Raw genomic sequence first — 25,159 nt, 5'->3', positions numbered from 1 at the left:
ACAACAACAGCGGCCGGCTTCACAGGACTACACAACTTGGGAGGAGATAGACAGATGGGCCATCGACCCAGGGAGAGTGCCGGAGCCCGCCTGGGATTCGATGGAGCAGTGCAAGGAAGGTTACAGGAGAATGAGGTTGGCGAAGGCAGCACGGCAGTGCGACAGGTACGAGAGACAGCCCCAAATTTTTTTGGGGGGGGGGCACACGAGGGGTGGAGCTAAGCCAGGTAGCAGACCTGCGCTCACTCCTCGTGCTTATTATAAGCAGCAAGATACTGGGCAGGCACCGTGTTATGCGGTTAAGCGCACGGTGTCGCCAGTACGTGTCCATATTCCGGTGCGCTATAGGACAGCCCCCCGAGAGTGTCATGCGAGTGCGGGCATCGAGCCAGGGCGTATGGTGCCTGCTCAGCGGGTCTGGTCGCCGGTACGCAGTTTTGGCCCAGGGTATCCTGCGCCGGCTCTGCGTGCTGTGTCTCCGGGGCGCTGGGAGGGTGCAGTGCGTCCTCTGCCCGCGCTCCGCTCGTACCGGGCGACTGTGGGAATGGAGCCGAAGGGAGAGGTGCGTGTAGTAAGCACTAGATCTCCCGTGCTTACCCACAGCCCGGTTCAACCTGTGCCTGCACTCTGGACGGTCCGGGCTAGAGTGGTTATCCAGCCTGGGGAAGTGGTGCCAAGGTTGCGCACCAGAGCTCCAGTGCTCCCCCACAGCCCGGTCTTTCAGGTGCCTCCTCTTAACCCCAAGCCTCCTGAAGGTCTTCCCAGCCTGGTGGTTCCTGTGGCAGCCCCACGCACCAGGCTGTCTCTCTGTCTCCTCCCTGCAGGTGGTCCTGTCTGTCCGGCGCCGCTGCCGGAGTCTCCCGCCTGTCCGGCGCCGCTGCCGGAGTCTCCCGCCTGTCCGGCGCCGCTGCCGGAGTCTCCCGCCTGTCCGGCGCCTCTGCCGGAGTCTCCCGCCTGTCCGGCGCCTCTGCCGGAGTCTCCCGCCTGTCCGGCGCCTCTGCCGGAGTCTCCCGCCTGTCCGGCGCCTCTGCCGGAGTCTCCCGCCTGTCCGGCGCCTCTGCCGGAGTCTCCCGCCTGTCCGGCGCCTCTGCCGGAGTCTCCCGCCTGTCCGGCGCCTCTGCCGGAGTCTCCCGCCTGTCCGGCGCCTCTGCCGGAGTCTCCCGCCTGTCCGGCGCCTCTGCCGGAGTCTCCCGCCTGTCCGGCGCCTCTGCCGGAGCCTCCCGCCTGTCCGGAGCCTCCCGCCTGTCCGGCGCCTCTGCCGGAGCCTCCCGCCTGTCCGGAGCCTCCCGCCTGTCCGGCGCCGCTGCCGGAGCCTCCCGCCTGTCCGGCGCCGCTGCCGGAGCCTCCCGTCTGTCCGGCGCCGCTGCCGGAGCCTCCCGCCTGTCCGGCGCCGCTGCCGGAGCCCCTCTGCCCAGAGCAGCTGTCTCTCTGTCCCGAGCAGCTGTCTCTCTGTCCCGAGCAGCTGTCCCTCTGTCCCGAGCAGCTGTCCCTCTGTCCCGAGCTGCCCCTCTGTCCAGTGGGGTCATTGAGAGGGGTGGTCATGCTGAGAGAGCCACGGAGGCGGACAATAAGGCGGACTAAGACAATGATGAGGTGGGGTCCGCGTCCCGCGCCAGAGCCGCCACCGCGGACAGACGCCCACCCAGACCCTCCCCTATAGGTCAAGGTTTTGCGGCCGGAGTCCGCACCTTTGGGGGGGGGTACTGTCACGTTCTGACCTTTATTTCCGTTGTTTTGTATTTATTTAGTATGGTCAGGGCGTGAGTTGGGTGGGCAGTCTATGTTTGTTTTTCTATGTTTTGGGGCATTTCTATGTTTTCGGCCTAGTATGGTTCTCAATCAGAGGCAGGTGTCATTAGTTGTCTCTGATTGAGAATCATACTTAGGTAGCCTGGGTTGCACTGTTTGTTTGTGGGTGATTGTCTATGTTAGTGGCTTGTGTCAGCACAGGTCTCATTTTGTAGCTTCACGGTCGTATTTGGTTTATTGTTTTCGTTACTCTTTTGCATAGTGTTCAGTCTTTCTTTATTAAAGATTCACCATGGACACTTACCACGCCGCATATTGGTCCTCTGATCCTTCTCGCCTCTCCTCTTCAGACGAAGAGGAGGACGATCGTGACAGTAGGAAACAACATCTCCATTTCACTGACCCTCAACACTGGGGCCTCACAAGGGTGTGTGGAGAAAGTGGAAAATGTTAAGTTCCTGGGTGGACCATTTCAGTTTGTCTGTGATGTGTACGCCCAGGAACTTAAAACGTTCCACCTTCTCCACTGCTGTCTCTTCGATATGGATAGGGGAGTGCTCCCTCTGCTGTTTCCTGAAGTCTACGATCATCTCCTTTGTTTTGTTTACGTTGACTGAAAGGTTGTTTTCCTGACACCACACTCCGAGTGCCCTCACCTCCTCCCTGTTGGCTGTCTCGTTGTTGTTGGTGTCTACAGACAGTGTGGTGAAGAAGGCGCAACAGTGCCTCTTCAACCTCAGGAGGCTGAAGAAATTTGGCTTGTCACAAACTTTTACAGATGCACAATCGAGAGCATCCTGTCGGGCTGTATCACCGCCTGGTACGGCAACTGCACCGCCCTCAACCGCAAGGCTCTCCAGAGGGTGGTGTGGTCTGCACAACGCATCACTGGGGCAAACTACCTGCCCTCCACGACACCTACAGCACCCAATGTCACAAGAAGGCCAAAAAGATCATCAAGGACAACAGCCACCTGAGCCACGGCCTGTTCACACCGCTATCATCCAGAAGGCGAGGTCAGTACAGGTGTGTCAAAGCTGGGACCAAGAGATTGAAAAAAAGCTATCTCAAAGCCATCAGACTGCTAAACAGCCATCACTAACTCAGAGAGGCTGCTGCCTACATTGAGACCCAATCACTGGACACTTTAATAAATGGATCACTAGTCACTTTAAACAATGCCACTTTAAATAATGCCACTTTAACTATGTTTACATATCTTACATTACTCATATCACATGCATATACTGTATTTTATACCATCTATTGCACCTTGCCTATGCCGCTTGGCCATCGCTCATCCACATACTTGTATGTACATATTCTCATTCACCCCTTTAGATTTGTGTGTATTAGTTAGTTGTTGGGGAATTGTTAGATTACTTGTTAGATATTACTGCACTGTCAGAACTAGAAGCACAAGCATTTCGCTATACTCGCATTAACATCTGCAACCATGTGTATGTGACCAATAAAATTTGATTTGAGTTATTCACAAGTCACACAGACACTGAAACCTGATTCTGTCCACATGCTGACCTATTAACAGTCCAAGGCAACTGTTAGTGAAGAATAGAATATACCACAATTAGTTATAGATGTCTCTTGTTTCATAATGTACGGTTTTTAAACAGGATATTGTATCTGAGGTATATCTGTGTACCTTATGGTATAACAGTAGCACAGTTGGGTCCAAATGATCAGTTTAAAGCAGGAGTGGGCAATAGTTTTGGCTCTAGGGTCACATCTCAAAATTCAGCGGAGGGCAGCGCAGATTTTTCTCTGGACCGATTTGTTCGTCAAAAGCCATTTGCTGGCCAGAAAAAAAGTGCAGTTATTTGAAAACGTATAGTTCCATTATAATTTCTACATACTTTCCATTTAGTTTTAGACATTCAAAAGTGTCCTGGAGTGGGGTTATTTTTAACCAAAAATAATCTGTATGGTTTAAAGTCTGTGACATTTCTGGGAATGCCAGCTATGCCGAGTAGGGCTTTCCCTTCATTGGCCTGTTAAATAGGGAATTGACAACAACCAGCAGCGAAGATTGTGGAGTCTGTTTTGGACACAGTTGGGGGAATACATTTAGGATTTTTTTTCACCACAACTCAAGCTGGCATAGGTCCCCTCTAGTAGAAGTAGTTCATCTTCATGGGAAAGTAGAGATCAATAACTGACGAAAACAGATGGGGGAATTTGGTAACACTAAAATCTATATGTAGCAGTTTTAGGAGGTCTCTTCATGATTCATAATGTGTCTCGGCATTGAACTGTTTGAATAAACTGTTTTTCAAATCCAATAGCTTTCGACTAACTTTATCCCTGAGTTGTACACAAACGTACCACTTTTTCTCTGTAAATCTGGATGCTATTTGGTAGATATCTTTGCACGTCAACTTATTACCGGAATAGTATTGATTAACAAAGGGTCCTTTCTCTTCGTCCTGGGTCTCATGACCCTCATTGAATTAGCACCAATCAGGTTAGCTTTCTCCTCACAGCAGGTCTGTAGCTGCTAAGTGTGTGTCTTAATACTACATACTATGGCTGTACATATGGGGTAACTTCTGGTAGACTGTCACTGTGATGGTTACAGTAGATGACTCTCCAACGTTCTCAGTCCAAGGGAAATAGATTTTTTTGCAACTTCAGATGACGCTCTTTTAGTTGCCTAGTTGCTAACCCAATTACTGTAACTTTCCAAATGATGGAGAAAAACAAACACAGTTGATCCTCTGCAGAATTCCATTAGTATTTGGACATGGTGTCTAGATGACTAGCCAAATCAGTGTCTAAAGTGACTGACCTGGAAGCCCCTAGGATTCAACTGCTGCAAAATATATACAGAGCAAACAAGACACACAGCGCTTCGTATCAAAGCTATGTTTACTGTATGTGGGGACATTTAAATATTCATAAGGTGAATATATTAGGCCCATTTCCTACTACATACTATACCCGCACTGTGTATTGGTTGGCACGCTGTGAGTGAAACAGCCTGGTCTCCACTGCTGAAAGCATGTCCCTGAGACCTCTCTAGATCTGGTTGTTTGTTCTCTTTGCTTGTCGTTCTTTACCTTGAACAATATTCTTGTTCAGAAAGACAATTCCAGTATCAAACACTTTGATAGAAAAGGGTAGGTCTATGTGTTCCGTTGTGCAGGAACCTGACTTCATAACCACTCCACAGTATAGCCAAATAGAAACATATTCCAATTATAATTGAATAAGATATTGCTTCATTGGAGATTAGATAGCTCATATCACTATCGTTACTCTGGCATGGTTGTCGCTGTTGCACAATCCGCCAAAAACAAAGCCACACGTCACAAGATCCCATTCTTATTCCGTTTCTAACTAGGGTCCTGGCTGATACCCTGCGGAGACTGGGATCAGGCTGTTTGATGCCTGGAGAATGTTAGTGAACTGTCCTGTCCTTTCCCATATCCTAGTAGCAAATAGCTGGCCACCAAGTCAAGGTCTGTTACTTCATTATCAAATCTAATAGAGGGAAACCTAATCCCGTGAACCTTTTTTGATGAATTAGGTGCAATGTCTCAATGTATAGGACCAATGCATTTAAAAAGACATTGAGAACATTGAGGACACCAAATCTGACCAGCTGAACATATCATGAGAACAGACGCACGCAGACAGTACCATGTCCTTCTCCAACGTTAATTCGTAACCTTTTCATTTACCACAGAAAGTCAATCTCATAATGCGAAACGAAACAGATGGGTTGCCAGATTGGAGGATAGGTTGTTTTGCTGTGTTGGACTGTAGTCTGCAGCTCCCTCTAAGCTGAATGGAAGGGATCCAAGCCGTATAGATCAGTCAGTAGTAAGCATGCAGATGTGGGTCAGAGAGAGCTGGCTCTATATAAAGAAAGTGGTCTGACCTATGTGGAGCACTCACTGTGCAGAGCAGGGAGCACTCTTGGTCAGCTGCTTCTTTCACTCATACACATATTATGGTGGGGGAAGGGGGGGGGGGGGGCAGGGTGGGCAGGGGGTCTCTAAATAATTCCAATTTAACCATTCGCCTATTTGTTTAAAATGCCATTTCTAGCCTACTGCTACAGTGTTAAATATTCAAGTAAAAGCTTATTCCAAATGAAAAAAACACCCCCCACCTCTGTGTCGTGGTTTAAAAAAGTATCATGTGAACAGTGCACTGTTTGGATGCTGGAATAATTTTATAGTGGACAAACATGCGCAGGTAGCCTACTTTTGAAGTGATTTGTTTGACAATCAGATGAAAACATGCTGACTGGTCTGACGTCTTTACGATTCGGCCCATCAAAAAATGTCAAGCTCATGCACGCATAGAGTAGGAGGTCGCATGAAAAAAATAGAGATCTCCCCAAATGTCATGGTAAAATTTGAACTCTTGCTTTACCTGGATATTATGGATACAAGCTCTTAAGTATTTCATGTTTTTATATCAGCTCAAAAAAGTTTGTTTAATTTAGCTATGTCGAGAAGTTAGAGCCATTTAGTTATTTCTTGATACCGGTATTAACATTGTACAGATCATAATAGATCAGATGCGTAACAGCCTTATTATTGCAATGTCCAGTACTCATGAAGCATACTATCCAAGGCGGGTGTCCCTGCTTTCACAACGTTTATCCATCCTGGGCAGGAGCACTCTGAATGTCTGTAATTTGTTCTCGTGACCGGCTGAGATACCCGACACTCTGACACCCCCGATAGAGGCATGAGAAATACGCTGATACTGAGTACTGGATCCCCCCACTTGACAAATACACACACACGCATAAACACACATGCCAAGACTGATCAAAAAGCCATCACATGAAACCAAAAGGGTAGGACACGCATGACATTTCTGGGGACCAGCAAAAAAGTCAAGTGCCTCCTGCCTATAAGTAGAGGGCTATTGAGGGGCTAGGGTGGGTGGTGCAGGGATATGCAAAACCATGGAAATAATTCCAAGAGTGCCATAGCAATGCACCGCAGTCTGAGAGGCCGGTCGCTAAACCAAATGGTTGGAAATCCATGGGCATGCCGCAATACCTGCGTCAAGCGAAAAAAATTTATAACATAGAGAAGGTATAATCTTAAAGCATATGCATGTGTGTGTCCATTTGCTGTATCCATGACCTTATATCATGCCAATGTGTCAGTGGGGTCAAGTGATATAGTCTTGTTGACCTCTGCCCTCTTGTCAGTGCGTCACACGCCAACATTGACATAATCTCCTCCTGTTTGCAGACTCTGACAGAGAATTGGAAGAAAGTCATGTATCTACCCAGGCCAGAGAACCAGCCGTGAGTAGCCACTATCTGGCTTTCACTTGTTCCAGACACGCTATTTACCATACCTGAGGTGGTGTACTGCAGTGCTGTTTACTGACCTGTTGAACTTGGTATCTCCTCTACTGAGCCAGGTAAAAGACAAAAGGCGGTCTCCCCCTTCGGACAGGCCTCCCACCTCCCCCCACGCCAACCCTCACCACAGTGCCTCCCCAGAGGACCAGGAGAGCCCGGAGAGAGTGGTAAGTGGAGACTGTTTGGATATCCTAACACACTCAAGCCCTGGAAGGATGGGATAGGAAAGAAAAAGAGCCAAGAAAATGGTCTTAGACACACACACAAAATAGACACAGCATAATGCATACATTGCCTGTTACCCCTTTCGTGCACGCTGTACACTTCACATACATAATACATATTGCACATTACCCTCACATTCTGTCCGTGGCGTACTAACCCAGCTCATTTTAAGATAGACATGGGAATGAAGGAGGGCTTAGACCTGTTCAGCTTACATGTAGGGATCCTATAGCGTCTGAGAGGAGGAGCTGATACTCGGAATTAGGTACATGGGAGGGGGTCTAAATATAAATAAGGAAAGCAAAACAATATATTGTGTGTTTATGGACATGCACTTACTGGTATATAATATTTTCACGTCACTCGTATATCCTATAAAAAAAAATGTTTGAACCATTTCAGACATATCCTCTAGCCCCCCAGCATATTTTTGAGGTGTGCTAACACAACAGGTCAATTGTTGTTGCCACTGTGCCCTGCCACCTGCTGTATGAAGATGTGGTATCTCTGCTGAGCTTGGCTAAATGAATGGTTGTTTATGTTGACAGAAGCGGCCGGGGGAATGGAATGACCTCAGCAGGTTTTGATTGTGTCACTGTACTTCAGTCAGTGAGGTTGGGGTCAGGGCTGCAGCTAACACAGAGCTTATGGAGTATGTCCATGTGATGAGAGAAATAATGTCTCTAATCTCAAGAGTGTGGCTATAATGAAGGTATTCTGTCAATCCCTAATAGGTATTTTCTCTCCATATCCCAAAGCGTTCATTGGCTAATTCAGTTAGCGCAAGCACACACATATATACACACACACCAAGCTCATTGGGTTTCAATCCCCTATGCTTACAAAGTCATTTACTTGCCAAATACTTGTATCTTACAGTTAACACACAATAACCTATATTGTATGTGGCCCATGCAGGATTTGAACCCATAAAGTATCTATTATTGTTACTATCATGGTCCAATCAACTGAGCCATGAACACAGACACAATGTGTCCTTCTTTTTAGGTTCAGAAAGAGAAACTGCATGCAGAGCTGAAGCAGGTGCTGAGTCTGAAGAGAAGTCACCTGAAAGAGTCGTCTCGTTTGGCCCAAGCAGAGATGGATTCCTCAACAGAGGTCCAAGCAGTGGTAAAGAGCCAAGAAACCACTAATACTCATGAAACAGTAACATTTACACAGGCCTAGAAAACACTCAGAATCGCATGCCATTCTACTGTTCACATCTGAAGACGAGACCTTCATTGTATTTATTATTATTTATTTGAATTGAACCTTTATTTAACGAGGCAAGTCAGTTAAAATCTAATTCTTATTTACAATGACGCCCAACCGGAAGGCAAAGGGCCTCCTGTGGGGACGGGGACTGGCATTAAAAATTAAAAATAAAATAAAAATATAGGACAAAACACACATCACGACAAGAGAGATACCACAACACTACATAAAGAGAGACCCGAGACAACAAAGCATGGCAGCAACACATGAAAACAGCATGGTAGCAACACAACATGACAATGGACTTTGTGAGGAAACGCTCTCCTCTGGTGTGTCTGTACAGGAGGAGACTGCATCTGAGGAGGTGGAGGTTGTGGTAGAGACAGAGGCTGAGGCTGGAGCCAGTGGCTACAGTGTCACAGGTGGAGGGGAGCGAGGCCTCTTCATTAAGGATGTCCTTAAAGACTCCACTGCAGCAAAGCATCTTAGCCTCCAGCAAGGTAACTGGACGGGGAGATTAGAGTCGCATGAATATAAAGCCATGAGACACAGCTGAGGTAAATTAGTTATGGACTAGTTTAACAGATAGAAATAGAAATGAGAATGTTAAACAGTAAACTATTCAAACAAAAATTAATTCCATACTTAGAAATAACTGAAAAAAATGCAATGTGGAAATCATCTTGTTTCTCCCCATCTGTATCCCTTCCTTGTGTAACTCCCATTAAGTGTAGTGTGTCATTTATTGCAAGTAATGTCATTGATCAATCACCTGTTCTGACGTGCAAACGGTACATCATCTTGTGTGTATAAAATGTAAACATCAAAATGCCATGCCCTTTCACATCCTTCCTTAGATTGTCAAAAGCAAACCACAACTGTAAGACTTCCATGTTTCCCCCTGTTCTCTTTATCTCATTTGTGCTGTGTGCACATTAACTTTTGTCTGGCTGATGATTGGTTTCCTTGCAGGAGATCAGTTGCTCAGTGCAAGAGTCTACTTTGACAACGTGAAGTATGAGGATGCCCTGAAGATCTTGCAGTGTGCAGAGCCTTATAAAGTCTCCTTTTTCCTGAAGAGGACCATCGCCGGCGCTGATGTCACCTTGCACCCTGGCACCACCAGCTTGGAACTGAAAGGACCCAAAACCAAGATGCAGAAAATGGTACGGCTATGATCGTATTTGTAATTGCCAATTTGGCATTGAGATATAGAACTGGTCATTCCAGATTCATCAGGTTCATGTCCACCTAACTCATACTTGCATGTCTGTTGCAGAGTGTCAAGAGCATCAAACCTTTCAAAGCGAAGAAAAAGAGGGGAGGACGTTTTGGATTGAAAAGGCTGAAGGAAAACAAGAAAGGGAGCACTGGAGCAGAGTTGGAGATGGAGGGATTGCCTTCCAAAGTGGAGCTCAACCCTGTCGACGTGGAGTTTGCCTTCCCCAAGTTCAAGCTGAGGAAGGATGGGAAGGCAGAGGGAACTGAGCAGCATGGAGGAGTGGTCGCCACTGGCAGGAAGAAGAGGATGATAAGGTGTCCCAGGATGAACGCAAAGGGTGCTGAGGTGGCTACAGGGGAAGTTGACATGACGCAACCAGAGGGACAGGCTGACGTCTCCCTGCCAGACGTGCCTGGAGCTAAGGTCAAAGTCAAAGGAAAGGGCCACAGGTTCGGAATTCATTTCCCTAAAACAAAAAAGACAACATCGGACACTGCCTTGTCTGAAGGGTCTCTGGAGCTGAAACCTCCAGATGTAAAATTCGCACCACCCTCAGTGGAATTCAGTTCGCCATCTGGAAACAAGGAAGTCAACCTACAGAAACCAGAAGTGAAAGTCAAGGAGGGGTCAAAGTTTATGCACCGAGAGGTAGAGCTTTCACTAGGACTCCCCTCAGCCCGACCCTCTGATGAAATTGACGGTGAGATAAAAGCAAAAGGTTTAGCTGAAGGAGTTGAAGGGTCAACAGGCCTGTCTGGCATTAAAATGGCAGCTATTGACATCTCTGCACCCAACATCGATCTGCAGCTGGACACCCGGAGTAGAGTGCCAGACGAGATAGAGGGACCCTTTTTTAAAGGGCCAAATATATCCATGCCAAAAACTGACATCTCACTACCAAAGATTGGATCATCTGATATGGATATTGAAGGTCCAGAAAAGGGTGGAAAAATAAGCCTACCAGCTGTTGACATTTCACTGCCAAAGATGACATCAGGAGAAGCAAATGTTGATGTGGAAGGACACATTGGAAAGGGAGGCAAGTTCAAAACGCCAACTTTCGATGTTTCTCTTCCAAAATTCAAGTCTTCAGAGGAGGACATGAATATAGAGGGGCCTGAAGTCAAAGGAGAGTTCAACATGCCAAAAGTTGACCTTTTACGCCCGAAAGGTAAAGCGGGAGGTGAGGTGGACATTGAAGGATATTTAGGAAAAGGAGGTACATTTCAGATGCCCACATTTGACAATTCTCTACCAAAAATGAAGTCATCAGACAGAGAAATGAATGTAGAAGGACCTGAAGTGAAGGGTGGCAAAATTCAAATGCCCTATGCTGACATATCTCTCCCTGAAGGAAAAACAGAGGGGGAAATGAACATTGAGGGACATTCTGGAAAAGGAGGCAAGTTCAAAATGCCCTCGTGTGACGTTTCTCTTTCTAAAATGTTGGGCAATGCTAGTTTCGAGGGGCCTGAATTGAAAGGGGGAAAGTTAGAAATGCCCACACTTGATATTTCCCTTGCCAGAGGAAAAGCAGAGGGTGAAGTCAATATTGATTCAAATGTAGGAAAAAAAGGAATGCTCAAAACGCCCACAATTGGCATTCCTCCTCCAAGAATGAGGTCGTCAGGAACAGAAGTCGATGTAGAAGGGCCTGATGTAAAAGGAGGAAAGTTCCACATGCCACAAGTAGACATTTCACTTCCCAAAGGAAAAAGCAAATTTGACATTGAGGGAAAGTCAGAAAAAAGAGGGAAGATTGAAATGTCATCATTTGATGTCTCACTTCCAAAAATAAAGTCAGCAGAGGGTGACATGAAAATAGAAGGATCTGATGTGAAAGGCATCACATTTCATATGCCCACTATAGATTGTTCACTTCCAACAGGAAAAACAGAAGTTGACATCAGTGTAGAAGGAGAAGCATCTAAAGGCAGAAAGTTTCACATGCCTTCGCTTGATATTTCTCCTCCGACAGTGAAGTTCCCAGAGGGTAAAGCGAAAGTAAAAGGCCCTGAAATCAAAGGGGGAAAGGTTGAGATAACAAATATCGATATGTCCCTTCCAAAAGGCAAAACAGCGGGAGAAGTTAACGTTGAAGGCCATGTCAGTAAAGGGGGAAAGTTTAAGATGCCCAAATTTGGCATTTCTTTCCCAAAATTTAAGTCACCAGAGGGTAAGGTCAACACAGAGGGACCTGAAGTCAAAGGAGGGAAGTTTCATATGCCTAAAATTGACATTTCACTACCAAAAGTAAAAGCGGAAGGTGACATCAAAGTTGAAGGAGATTCTGACATTTCCCTTCCAAAAATGAAGTCACCAGAAGCAGATATCCTTTTAGAAGGACCAGACCTCAAAGGAGGAAAGTTTCATGTGCCAACAATTGACCTTTCCCTTCCAAAAGGAAAGGGAGAAATTGACACAGAAGAACATTCTGGAAAAGGAGGCAAGTTCCAAATGCCAGCATTTGATATATCACTTCCAAAAATGAAGACACCAGATGGTGAAGTCAGCCTAGAAGGCCCTGAAGTCAAAGGGGGGATCATTAATATGCCAACGATGAACATTTCTCTTCCAAAAGGAAAAATGGAAGGAGAAGCTAAGGAACATGCAATCAAAGGGGACAAGTTTCACATGCCCTCGGTTGACATTTCCCTTCCAAAAATGAAGTTGCCTGAAGGTGAAGTCAAAGTAGAAGGCCCCGAAGCCAAAGGGGGAAAGATTGAAATGCCATCGACTGATATTTCACTTCCCAAAGGAAACATGGAGGGAGAAATTGACATTGAAGAACATTCTGGAAAAGGAGGACGATTTCATATGCCTACATTTAACGTTTCCCTTCCAAAAAGGAAGTCACTAGAAGAATATGTCAGTTTAGAAGGACCGAGTGTCAAAGGAGGGAAACTTCATATGCCCACAATGGACTATTCCCTTCCCAAGGGAAAGGGTGAGATTGAAACTGAAGGACATTCTGGAAAAGGAGGCAAGTTCCAAATGACCAAGTTTGATGTATCGCTACCAAAAATGAAGCTTCCAGAGGGGGACATCAAACTAGAGGGACCGGAAGGCAAAGGCAGTAAAATACGTATGCCTAACATTGATATTTCTCTTCCTGAAGGGAAAACTGAAAGAGATATTGAGGTTGAGGGGCATGGTGGCAAAGGTGGGAAGTTTCACATGCCCTCAATTGACATTTCTCTTCCAAAAATGAAGTTGCCTGAAGGTGAAGTCAAAGTAGAAGGTCTAAAAGCCAAAGGGGGAAAGATTGAAATGCCAAAGATTGATATTTCACTTCCAAAAGGAAAAACAGATAGGGAAATAGACATTGAAGGACATTCTGAGAAAAAAGGAAAGTTTCACATGCCCTCATTCGACATGTCCTTACCAAAAATGAAGTCAAAAGATGGTGACATTAAATTAGAGGGTCCAGAAGTGATAGGCAGTAAAATACATATGCCTAATATTGACATTTCTCTTCCAGAGGTGAAGGCAGAAAGTGATATTGAGGTTGAGGGGCATGGTGGTAAAGGGAGAAAGTTTCACATGCCCTCACTTGACATTTCTCTTCCAAAAATGAAGTTACCTGAGGGTGAAGTCAAAGTAGAAGGTCCCGAAGCCAAAGGTGGAAAGTTTGAAATTCCAACAATTGATATTTCACTTCCAAAAGGAAAAGCAGAGGGAGAAACTGACATAGAAGGACATTCTGGTAAAGGAGGAAAGTTTCATACGCCCAAGTTTGATGTATCGCTACCAAAAATGAAGCTCCCAGAGGGTGGCATCAAACTAGAGGGACTGGAAGGCAAAGGCAGTAAAATACATATGCCTAACATTGATATTTCTCTTCCTGAAGGGAAAACTGAAAGAGATATTGAGGTTGAGGGGCATGGTGGCAAAGGGGGGAAGTTTCACATGCCCTCAATTGACATTTCCCTTCCAAAAATGAAATTGCCTGAAGGTGAAGTCAAAGTAGAAGGCCCTAAAGCCAAAGGGGGAAAGATTGAAATGCCATCGACTGATATTTTACCACCCAAAGGAAAAATGGAGGGGGAAATTGACATTGAAGGACATTCTGGTAAAGGAGGACGATTTCATATGCCAACATTCAACGTTTCCCTTCCAAAAATAAAGTCACCAGAACCAGATGTCAGTTTCGAAAGACCAGACCTCAAAGGAGAAAAGTTTCATATGCCAAAAATGGACTCTTCCCTTCCCAAGAGAAAGGGTGAGATTGACACTGAAGGACATTCTGGAATAGGAGGCAAGTTCCAAATGCCAGCATTGGATATATCACTTCCAAAAATGAAGACACCAGAAGCGGAAGTCAGCCTAGAAGGCCCTGAGGTGAAAGGTGGAAAGTTTGAAATGCCAAAGATTGATATTTCACTTCCAAAAGGAAAAACAGAAAGGGAAATAGACATTGAAGGACATTCTGAGAAAAAAGGAAAGTTTCACATGCCCTCATTCGACATGTCCTTACCAAAAATGAAGTCAAAAGATGGTGACATTAAATTAGAGGGTCCAGAAGTGAAAGGCAGTAAAATACATATGACTAATATTGACATTTCTCTTCCAGAGGTGAAGGCAGAAAGTGATATTGAGGTTGAGGGGCATGGTGGTAAAGGGAGAAAGTTTCACATGCCCTCACTTGACATTTCTCTTCCAAAAATGAAGTTACCTGAGGGTGAAGTCAAAGTAGAAGGTCCCAAAGCCAAAGGTGGAAAGTTTGAAATTCCAACAATTGATATTTCACTTCCAAAAGGAAAAGCAGAGGGAGAAACTGACATAGAAGGACATTCTGGAAAAGGAGGAAAGTTTCATACGCCCAAGTTTGATGTATCGCTACCAAAAATGAAGCTCCCAGAGGGTGGCATCAAACTAGAGGGACTGGAAGGCAAAGGCAGTAAAATACATATGCCTAACATTGATATATCTCCTCCCAAAGGGAAAACTGAAAGAGATATTGAGGTTGAGGGGCATGGTGGCAAAAGGGGGAAGTTTCACATGCCCTCAATTGACATTTCCCTTCCAAAAATGAAGTTGCCTGAAGGTGAAGTCAAAGTAGAAGGTCCAAAAGCCAAAGGGGGAAAGATTGAAATGCCAAAGATTGATATTTCACTTCCAAAAGGAAAAACAGAAGGGGAAATAGACATTGAAGGACATTCTGAGAAAAAAGGAAAGTTTCACATGCCCTCATTCGACATGTCCTTACCAAACATGAAGTCAAAAGATGGTGACATTAAATTAGAGGGTCCAGAAGTGAAAGGCAGTAAAGTACATATGCCTAATATTGACATTTCTCTTCCAGAGGTGAAGGCAGAAAGTGATATTGAGGTTGAGGGGCATGGTGGTAAAGGGAGAAAGTTTCACATGCCCTCACTTGACATTTCTCTTCCAAAAATGAAGTTGCCTGAGGGTGAAGTTAAGTTAGAAGGCCTTGAAGCCAAAGGTGGAAAGTTTGAAATGCCAAAGATTGATATTCCACTCCCAAAAGGAAAAGCAGAGGGAGAAACTGACATAGAAGGACATTCTGGTAAAGGAGGAAAGTTTCAAATGCCCAAGTTTGATGTATCACTACCAAAGATGAAGCACCCAGAGGGTGATGTCAAAGAAGGCCTTGAAGTCAAAGGTGGGAAGTTTGAAATGCCCAAAATTGAAGCAGAGGGTAGGAGTGGAGTCAAGTTACCAACTGTTAAACTGCCAACGGTAGACATATCTGCACCGAAGGTTGACTTAGACTTTGGGTTGTCAAAAGCTAAAGGAGATGATAGGGAAGAGATGGAGCTACTAAAAGCAGAGGGTGGTAGGCCATCCTCTGGGTCAAGTTTTGACATGCCAGATGTCTCTCTCAAAATGCCAAGATTTTCTCTCCCTAAATTTGGTAGAAAGTCTAGTGGAAATGTAAACCTAGAAGGATATGGCACAGAGGACAATGTTGATGTTAGCCCCCCACGAGTGGATGGTGAGGGCAGACCAGCATCAGTGGAAATAGGCGGAGATGGAAAAATAAAAGGTAAACTAAGGAAGCCCAAAATGAAAATGCCAACTTTTGGAATATCTAAGAAAGATGTGTCAATAGCCAGCCCTGATGTGGAAATCAAGACAGAAAAGGGGAAAGTTGACATTCCAACGCCAGGGATCAGTGTAGAAAATCCAGCAGACAAAACAAATAGAAAATATAGACTAAAATTCCCAAAGTTTAAGAAGTCATCCCCTAAAGGTAAACTACCAGAGGGAGAGATAGATGCCTCATTGGATAGTGGAATGGAAGGGAAAGCTGGCTTTCATGCACCTGATGTTACAATCAAAATGCCCAAGTTCTCCATGCCAGGGTTTGGCTCAAAGGAGACAGACTTTGACAGGAGTGGGCAAAGTGCTGAACTAGAAGCTAAAGGAAAGGTTAAAATGCCATCAGTGGAGATATCCTTGCCAGCTGCCAAGACATCTGAGCAAGAAATGTTAATCCCAGATGTATCTGAGGCTGACATCAGTGGTTATGAAGGAAACCTGAAAATCCCTAAAATGCCAACTATTGATGTATCAGCCCCCCATATTGATCTTGATGTAACTCTGCCTAAAGTCAAGCATGAAACAAACATTGACGGGGAGGGAGGCAAATTTAAAATGGCAAACATCAAAATGCCTGATATAGATTTATCACGTCCTATAGGAAAAACTGGTGACATTGATGCATCCAAAGTGAAACTTGAGGGAGGGGGTGGAAAATTCAAGATGCCTGGCATTAAAATGCCAAAGGTAGACATATCACTTCCAAAAGTAAAACATGGAGAAATTGATGTATCCACGGTGGAAATTGAAGGAGAATGTGGAAAATTCAAGAAGCCACATATGGAAATGCCAAATTTTGATATATCACTTTCCAAGGGAATAAGTGGAGGGATTGAAGCGCCAAAGATGGAAATTGAAGGAGGGGGCGGAAATTTCAAAATGCCACATATGAAAATGCCAAAGGTAGACTTTTCACTTCCGAAGGGAAACCATGGAGACATCAGTGCACCAGAAATGGAAGGAGAAGGTGGGAAATTCAAGATGCCACATATGAAAATGCCAAATATTGCTATATCACTTCCCAAAGGAAGAAGTGGAGGGATTGAAGGACCAGACATGGAAATTCCGGGAGGGGGAGGAAAATTGAAGATGCCACATATGAAAATACCAAAGGTAGACTTATCAATTCCGAAGGAAAAGTCTGGAGACATCAGTGCACCAGAAATTGAAATGGAAGGAGAAGGAGGAACATTCAAGATGAAAATGCCAAATATTGATATATCACTTCCAAAAGGAAAAACTGGAGACATTGAAGGACCAGGGATGGAAATTGAAGGAGGGGGTGGAAAATTCAAGATGCCACATATGAAAATGCCAAATGTTGATATATCACTTCCAAAAGGAAAAAGTGTAGAAATTGAAGGACCAGGGATGGAAATTGAAGGAGGGGGTGGAAAATTCAAGATGCCACATATGAAAATGCCAAATGTTGATATATCACTTCCAAAAGGAAAAACTGGTGATATTAATGAACCTAATTTGGAAATTGAGGGACAAGGAAGAAAATTCAAGATGCCACATATGAAAATGCCAAATATTGATATATCACTTCCAAAAGGAAAAACTGGAGACATTGAAGGACCAGAAATGGAAATTCATGGAGAGGGAAGAAAATTCAAGATGCCACAAATGCAAATGCCAAAGGTAGACTTATCACTTCTGAAGGGAAAGTCTGGAGACATCAGTGCACCAGAAATGGAAATGGAAGAACGAAAATTCAAGATGCCACATATGAAAATGCCAAATGTTGATATATCACTTCCAAAAGGAAAAAGTGTAGAAATTGAAGGACCAGGGATGGAAATTGAAGGAGGGGGTGGAAGATTTAAGATGCCACATATGACAACACCAAATATTGGTATATCACTTCCAAAAGGAAAATCTGGGGAAATTAGTGCACCAGAAATGGAAATGGAAGGAGGAGGAAAATTCAAGATGCCACATATGAAAATGCCAAACATTGATATATCACTTCCCAAAGGAAAAGGTGGAGAAATTGAAGGACCAGAGATGGACATTGAAGGAGAGGGTGGGAAATTCAAGATGCCACATATGAAAATGCCAAACATTGATATATCACTTCCCAAAGGAAAAGGTGGAGAAATTGAAGGACCAGAGATGGACATTGAAGGAGAGGGTGGGAAATTCAAGATGCCACATATGAAAATACCAAATATTGGTATATCACTTCCAAAAGGAAAAACTGGAGACATTGAAGGACCAGAAATGGAAATTCATGGAGAGGGAGGAAAATTCACGATGCCACATATTAAAATGCCAAATATTGGTATATCACTTCCAAAAGGAAAAACTGGTGTTGGTGTTGTTCATGAACCTAATTTGGAAATTGAGGGAAATGGAGGAAAATTCAAGATGCCACATATGAACATGCCAAAGGTAGACTTATCACTTATGAAGGGAAAGTCTGGAGAAATCAGTGCACCAGAAATGGAAATGGAAGGAGGTGGAAAATTCAAGATACCATATATGAAAATGCCAAATGTTGATATATCACTTCCAAAAGGAAAAAGTGTAGAAATTGAAGGACCAGAGATGGAAATTGAAGGAGGGGGTGGAAGATTTAAGATGCCACATATGAAAATGCCAAATGTTGATATATCACTTCCAAAAGTAAAATCTGGGGAAATTAGAGCACCAGAAATGGAAATGGAAGGAGGAGGAAAATTCAAGATACCACATATGAAAATGCCAAATGTTGATATATCACTTCCAAAAGTAAAATCTGGGGAAATTAGAGCACCAGAAATGGAAATGGAAGGAGGAGGAAAATTCAAGATACCACATATGAAAATGCCAAACATTGATATATCACTTCCCAAAGGAAAATGTGGAGAATTTGAAGGACCAGAAATGGAAATTCGTGGAGAGGGAGGAAAATTCAAGATGCCACATACGACAACACCAAATATTGGTATATCACTTCCAAAAGGAAAAACTGGAGACATTGAAGGACCAGAAATGGAAATTCATGGAGGGGGAGGAAAATTCAAGATGCCACAAATTCAAATGCCAAAGGTAGACTTATCACTTCTGAAGGGAAAGTCTGGAGACATCAGTGCACCAGAAATGGAAATGGAAGGACGAAAATTCAAGATGCCACATATGAAAATGCCAAATGTTGATATATCACTTACCAAAGGAAAAACTGAACCTAATTTGGAAATTGAGGGAGATGGAGGAAAATTCAAGATGCCACATATGAAAATACCAAACATTGATATATCACTTCCTAAAGGACAAGGTGGAGAAATTGAAGGACCAGAGATGGACATTGAAGGAGAGGGTGGGAAATTCAAGATGCCACATATGAAAATACCAAATATTGGTATATCACTTCCAAAAGGAAAAACTGGAGACATTGAAGGACCAGAAATGGAAATTCATGGAGAGGGAGGAAAATTCACGATGCCACATATTAAAATGCCAAATATTGGTATATCACTTCCAAAAGGAAAAACTGGTGTTGTTAATGAACCTAATTTGGAAATTGAGGGAAATGAAGGACAATTCAAGATGCCACATATGAGAATGCCAAAGGTAGACTTATCACTTATGAAGGGAAAGTCTGGAGAAATCAGTGCACCAGAAATGGAAATGGAAGGAGGTGGAAAATTCAAGATACCATATATGAAAATGCCAAATGTTGATATTTCACTTCCCAAAGGAAAAACTGGAGAGATTAAAGAACCAGAGATGGAAATTCAGGCAGAGGGAGGAAAATTCAAAATGCCAAAGGTAGATATATCCTTTCCGAAAGGAAAGTTTGGAGAAATTACAGCACCAGAAATGGAAGTCGAAGGCGGAAAATTTGAGATGCCACATGTGAAAATGCCAAAGGTAGACATGTCACTTCCAAAAGGAAGAAGTGTAGATGTTAATGCACCTGAATTGGAAATTGAAGGTGAGGGTGGAAGATATAAGATGCCAGAAATCAAACTGCCAAAGATAGATATTACATTGCCAAAGGGAAAATCTGCTGACATTAATGCTGAAGTCAAACAGCCCAACGCTGAGGCAGCAGCAAAGATTCAAATGCCTTCGATTGGCTTACCAAAGTTTACAACTCCCGACCTTGATTTGGACATGAATGTTGGAAAACCCAACCATGGAGCTGAGGTTCATGAGAAGAGTTCAGACAAAACTGGTTCCCATTCAAAGGGAGACCATAAGATGAAAATCAAAATGCCAACAATAGACATAGAGTGCCCAAAAGGAGATCTGGAGCTGGATATAGGCTTCCACAAAGTTGAGGGAAAGAAAGACAGAAAAATAATAGAGTTGCCTGACTTAGACCTTAAAACTTCTGGTACCAAAGTTAAGGGGCCAAAAGTCAAAGGCACCAAATTCAAAATTGGAATGCCAAAAATGAAGAACACTGGAGATCAAGCATTAGATGCAGCCACAAAGAAGACTGAGAAAGAGAATGAAGGGGTCAGTGGTAGATTTATGATTAATCGGACAAAGCTTGGCAAAGGTGCAGATGTGGATGCAGATGCGGAGGCAGATGCGGAGGCAGATGCGGAGGCAGGTGGTTCTGTGTTGCCAAACATCTTCCTCCCAGATGTGGGCTTCTCAGTATCCAAAGGAGCCAGCCAAGAGGGTGAACCTCATGGTCCAGAGATTAGTGCCAAATTGCCAAAATCCAAACTCCCTAATGTGGAGATCTCAGGTCCTTCAGTAGCAGGCCAAGGAGGAGCACAGATCAACAGCGGACAACAAGAAGACAAAGGTGGTATCAAGTTTCAAATGCCTGTGGGGCTGAAGAGTAAACAAGGCCCTGCCGAGTCCACTGGCACAGATGCCAGCACCGAGAATGGATTCACATTACCTCATCTTGGAATCAAATCCCCCAAAATACCAGATACAGACTTTGATATTGGAGCATCTCAAACTGGGGACCATGGGGCAGATACAAGTACGAGACAAAAAATGAAAATACCCAAGTTTGGGGTGGCTTTACCTGCTATTTCTTCACCTGGAGCTAGAGTACATTTGAAGGACCCAGAGGTTGAGTGTGAAGGCCCTAAAATGCCCAAAGTTAAAAAAGCTGTATTTGTTTTGGTGAATCCCCAAACAGACCACTCCACTATGTCCACCAGTGTAGAGTCTGGAGAGGCAAAAATCAAATTGCCAAAGATCAAAATGAAGCCATCGTTTGGAAAGTCAGAATCCAATGAAAACAGTGCTGCTTTGAGCATTGAAGGAGATGTGGATGGAGATGACAAGTCAAAGGGAGCAAAGCTAAAAATGCCCAAAGTTACCTTCTCTCCAGGCAAAACAGGTTCATTTGATGTAACCCTAAAAGGTGAGGGGTCTAGTTCCAGCCTCAATGGTGAGAAAGATCCAACATTCCAGAATGGATCCAAGGAGGATAAAGTTAAGTTAGGGAAGCTCAAGCTTCCAAAGATAGAGTTCTCCTCGCCATATTCAATAATAGGCAGTGGAGAAGAGGACCTTGAAATGAGTGCTAAGCTTGTCAATGAGTCCTCAGGAACTGACGGAGAAACCAAGGGGACGAAAGTGAAATTAGGCAAAATGTCCTTCCCAGGATTTAAGAAGACAGCAAAAGGAGAGGAGGAAACTCAAGACAATGTGGTGTCCTTATCGGCCAGGACAGAAATGCTAGATCGGGATAGTTCAGAATCCCAAACGCCCATGGTCTCCATTGGTTTTGTACCAGGGAAGTCTAGGGGGCAGGCAGTGGCTGAGAGCAGCAAAAAGGAGATGGAAGAAGGAGAGCAGTCAACCTGGTTCAAGGCCCCCAAATTCAACCTGAAACCCCATTCGACAGGAATCCTCCACATTACACCAGAAGGTTCTCCCCAGGGTAGCAGATCCTCGCTCCAGTACCAGGGTTTAGATGAAACTGCTGGTACCTTCCGGCTCCAGATGCCAAGCATGCGGTTCTCCACCCACGAGGTGTCTGAGGAGAATGTTACTACAACAAAGAAGGGAACAGTAACCGTGGTGACAAAGACAACAAAACATACGGTAACAGAGTCCAGAACTGGTCAAACCCACACATCGCTATCCCATTGTAATGACTAAAGTCTGAAGAGATGTGAGAGTAATAGATTTTTCCTCTGTGCTGTTGTGACGACTGTTTTTGTGATTGTTCCGCCACGTTTTTTTCCCCTTCTATTTTAGTCTTTATCATATTTGATGGTTTTACTGGTTTAAATCTGAATATCAATTAATTATGTATTGTTGTTCATATATTTTTTGGGGGGGGGGCAAAAATACCACACATTTTAATTTCCAAAAGGAAATGTCTTTTTTCAATGCCTTCCCATTTTATTTACCGACATTTACCTGGGCATGATTGTAGAATTAGACTGACAAAGAACACAAACCAATTTATCAAAGGCAATTTGTATGTAAATACAAAAACATCATTATTTTCATATTACCGATGATAGGAATAGTAACAAGGACATTAGTGATTTGTGTTAATGTATCTGAGGCTTGAGGATGGTGTGAGATTTGTGGTTTAATTATTTACTTCCTTAAGCTTGTTTTTTCTTTCTGATATTTTAAGATTTTTGTAATGATACCATACATTGAAATTAAAGGCTTCTACAGTGCAATACATTTCAACACTCTCTATGAGAATCAAGATAAAATAATAGGAAACTATCATCTGATATTAAGGTTAATGGTTTAAAGAAACAGAACATGTACTCTCTTTAATTGAAATATTTCAAAATGAATGCAAAACAATGTCTCAATGTCTCCATTGAGACAGTTTATTGTTCCTTTTCTTTTTTGGTGAGTTAGAAAGTAGAAATTTAATGTGTGTGCTAAACTGCATTGAACGAGTCTCAGCAATCCTCTGTCAAACAAGTTTACAAGTTTTCATTAACCAGATTTAACATCTGTTGGAGCAAATAACCATATATAAATAATCATATAGAATGGTACATGACAAGGAGAGAACATGACCAGATAACACAGTATTTATATGTATAGAGACATTTTTACAAATACCTTTGTGATTAGCATGTTTTCAGTGCATATGGCTTCACAATATGCAGTTTTCAAAGCAAAGTGTTATCAAGTGGCATTATAAATAATGTTGTTAAGAGATCATATTATTAATAAACCTTAATATTCCTAAGAAAAATAAAAAAGTTGTATTGTCTTCCATTTTATTGTCTTTCTAGGCCAACAGCGCCCTCTCCTGTCAAATACAGCAGACAATTTGAACGTACTTCAACGCCTTGTCACACGATAGTCACAGGCCTTTTATCAATTAGATTTGCTCACCTCAGTCCTCTCTTGCCTCCTTTTGAAAAACGTCAAATTCAATTGAGGAGAGTAAACATGGATAGAAATGTGCTTGCTTGAAATGAGATTGTCCTTCTCCACCAGCCTGGTTTCATAGACTAGACGTAACATAGTAAACGTAAATCCGGGACACTTAAATGAATATGATATGTTACATTTGGTATGGTTAAATAATACAGAAGGTTACTTAACTCAAAAATGAGGGAGTGAGTAACATGAACGTGTAGCAACCGAAAAACAACTTTTGGATTTTAGCAACTTTGCAACTACTTACCACTTAGTAGCTACTTTGCAACTACTTAGTATGTTAGTGAACCCTTCCCCTAACCATTCCCCTAAACCTAACCCTAACTGTCTTGTTTTGCACACTTTGTATAAAAATAATAAATGCAGGATGACAGGATCTTTAAAAAACGCATCTCCTTCTGCGGAGCGGACGTGATACGACCGACCGTTCAGTGTCAGCAGGCTGGATGACGACTGCTGGTTTCCAGTAGCCATGCTCCTGGATTCTGATTGACTCTCCATCGTGCAGTGGTGGCAGTGGTCTTGCTGACCTGTCATAGTACCCCTTTTCTGTTGCAGTCTCTGTGCACATTTTGCATGCACTTCCTTGTACTGTAGCTGACGCCCAGTGGAGGCTGCTGAAGGGAGGACGGCTCATAATAATGTCTGGAATGGAACGAATGAAACGGCATCAAACACACGGAAACCATATGTTTGATTTATTTGATATCATTCCACTCGTTCTGCTCCAGCCATTACCACGAGCCCGTCCGCCCCAATTAAGGTGTTACCAACCTCCTGTGCTGACGACCTCGGGCTGTAGCTGCTGGTTGGTGTTGGGAAGGATTAAGCAAAGTCTGCTGCTCATCAACGCTGGGCTGGTGACTTGAATTTGTTAACTGGAGTGTTGTGGTACTCAAGAAGACTGAGGTAGGGGTCTCTCTTGTCTGCTATTGCTTTATCCATGAGTGACTTAGCAATCTAATCCGATTTCTCAGCAAGGCTTTGAGACGTAGAGACGCATCGTACATAAAATGTCCATGCTTTTGAGAAGGATTCAAACTCCTGTGAATTTGTAACAGGGGTCATTGTCAAATGTTAAAGTCTCTACGATGCCATGCCTGGCAAAGGCTGCTTTCAGCTTGTGGATCACAGCTGTGGATGTGGTGCTGTGAAGATTGTTGAGTTCAAAGTCCTCATTGTTCCAGGTAAACAGGACAGTTGCCACGACCTGCCAGGGTCTGTCTGGGATACGGTGAGGTATCATGGGCTCTTTGGTGTTTGAGGGACGTCATTGAAGGCAGGTTGGGCATTTTCCAACAATGTCCTCTATTTGTTTGCACATTCCAGGCCAAAACAAAATATCCCGTGATCTCTGTTTGCACTTTTCCATGCCCATGTGTCCAGCATGGATCTTTACCAACATCTCTTCTCTGAGAGTGGCAGGAATTATGATTTTCTCTCCCTTGAAAACAATTCCATTGATCTGACAGTTCATCAAAATGGTTCCAGAACTGTAAGATGCTCTGAGGGAATTTTTTCCTCTCAGGCCATCCATCCTGTATGACTTTCCTCAGCTTTGTGAGTTGTAAGTCCTTTTCTGTTTCTGCTCGGATCTCCCTCAGTTTTGTGTCACTAACAGGTAAGTTCCTGTACATAGTGTGCATCTACATGTCCAAGCCTTCACTGGGGCTGCTGTCCTTGTAGGTAAGAGACTTCTACAAGCATGCTACAGGCATGTCTTTGCTTGGACTGTGAATGATTATGAAGTCGTACTTAAAGGATCATTCTCTGTAGCCTTGGTGGGGCTGCTGCTAGCAGTTTCCTCGTGATTGAGGGTTTGGGGTTTGTGGTCGGATTCCACAATGGCTTGTCATCCATAGACATACTAATGGAAACACTTACGTCTAGGGTTGGGTGGTATACCGTTTCCCTGGGTATTTGGAAATAGACACAGGATGTTTTTTTCAATACCGTCAATACCGTTTAAACCTGTCAGGTAAATATCT

General features: G+C 43.8%; 1 protein-coding gene across 3 annotated transcripts in view; it reads left to right on the top strand.

Annotated features, from left to right (window-relative positions):
- The window catches only part of LOC110507473 (periaxin), a 29,598-nt gene extending 6,611 nt beyond the window's left edge, over positions 1-22,987 (top strand). Inside the window, exons 2-8 of one of the 3 annotated variants that reach the window (XM_036964719.1) lie at positions 6,990-7,045; positions 7,165-7,272; positions 8,339-8,461; positions 8,892-9,048; positions 9,521-9,714; positions 9,828-17,778; positions 17,887-22,987. In XM_036964719.1, coding sequence (XP_036820614.1) covers positions 8,432-8,461; positions 8,892-9,048; positions 9,521-9,714; positions 9,828-17,778; positions 17,887-21,905 — 12,351 coding nt within the window. In that variant the 5' untranslated portion in view covers positions 6,990-7,045; positions 7,165-7,272; positions 8,339-8,431 and the 3' untranslated portion in view covers positions 21,906-22,987. Of the gene's footprint in view, positions 1-6,989; positions 7,046-7,164; positions 7,273-8,338; positions 8,462-8,891; positions 9,049-9,520; positions 9,727-9,827 lie in introns of those variants that run through there. The other 2 variants (XM_021587479.2, XM_021587484.2) reach the window with 2 other exon arrangements.
- Positions 22,988-25,159: the final 2,172 nt, after the last annotated feature.

This window comes from Oncorhynchus mykiss, chromosome 27 (genome assembly GCF_013265735.2).
Source record: "Oncorhynchus mykiss isolate Arlee chromosome 27, USDA_OmykA_1.1, whole genome shotgun sequence".
Lineage (NCBI taxonomy): Eukaryota > Metazoa > Chordata > Actinopteri > Salmoniformes > Salmonidae > Oncorhynchus > Oncorhynchus mykiss.
Note: the sequence above shows the minus strand (reverse complement) of the source record. Positions and strands in the feature narration are given on the sequence as shown.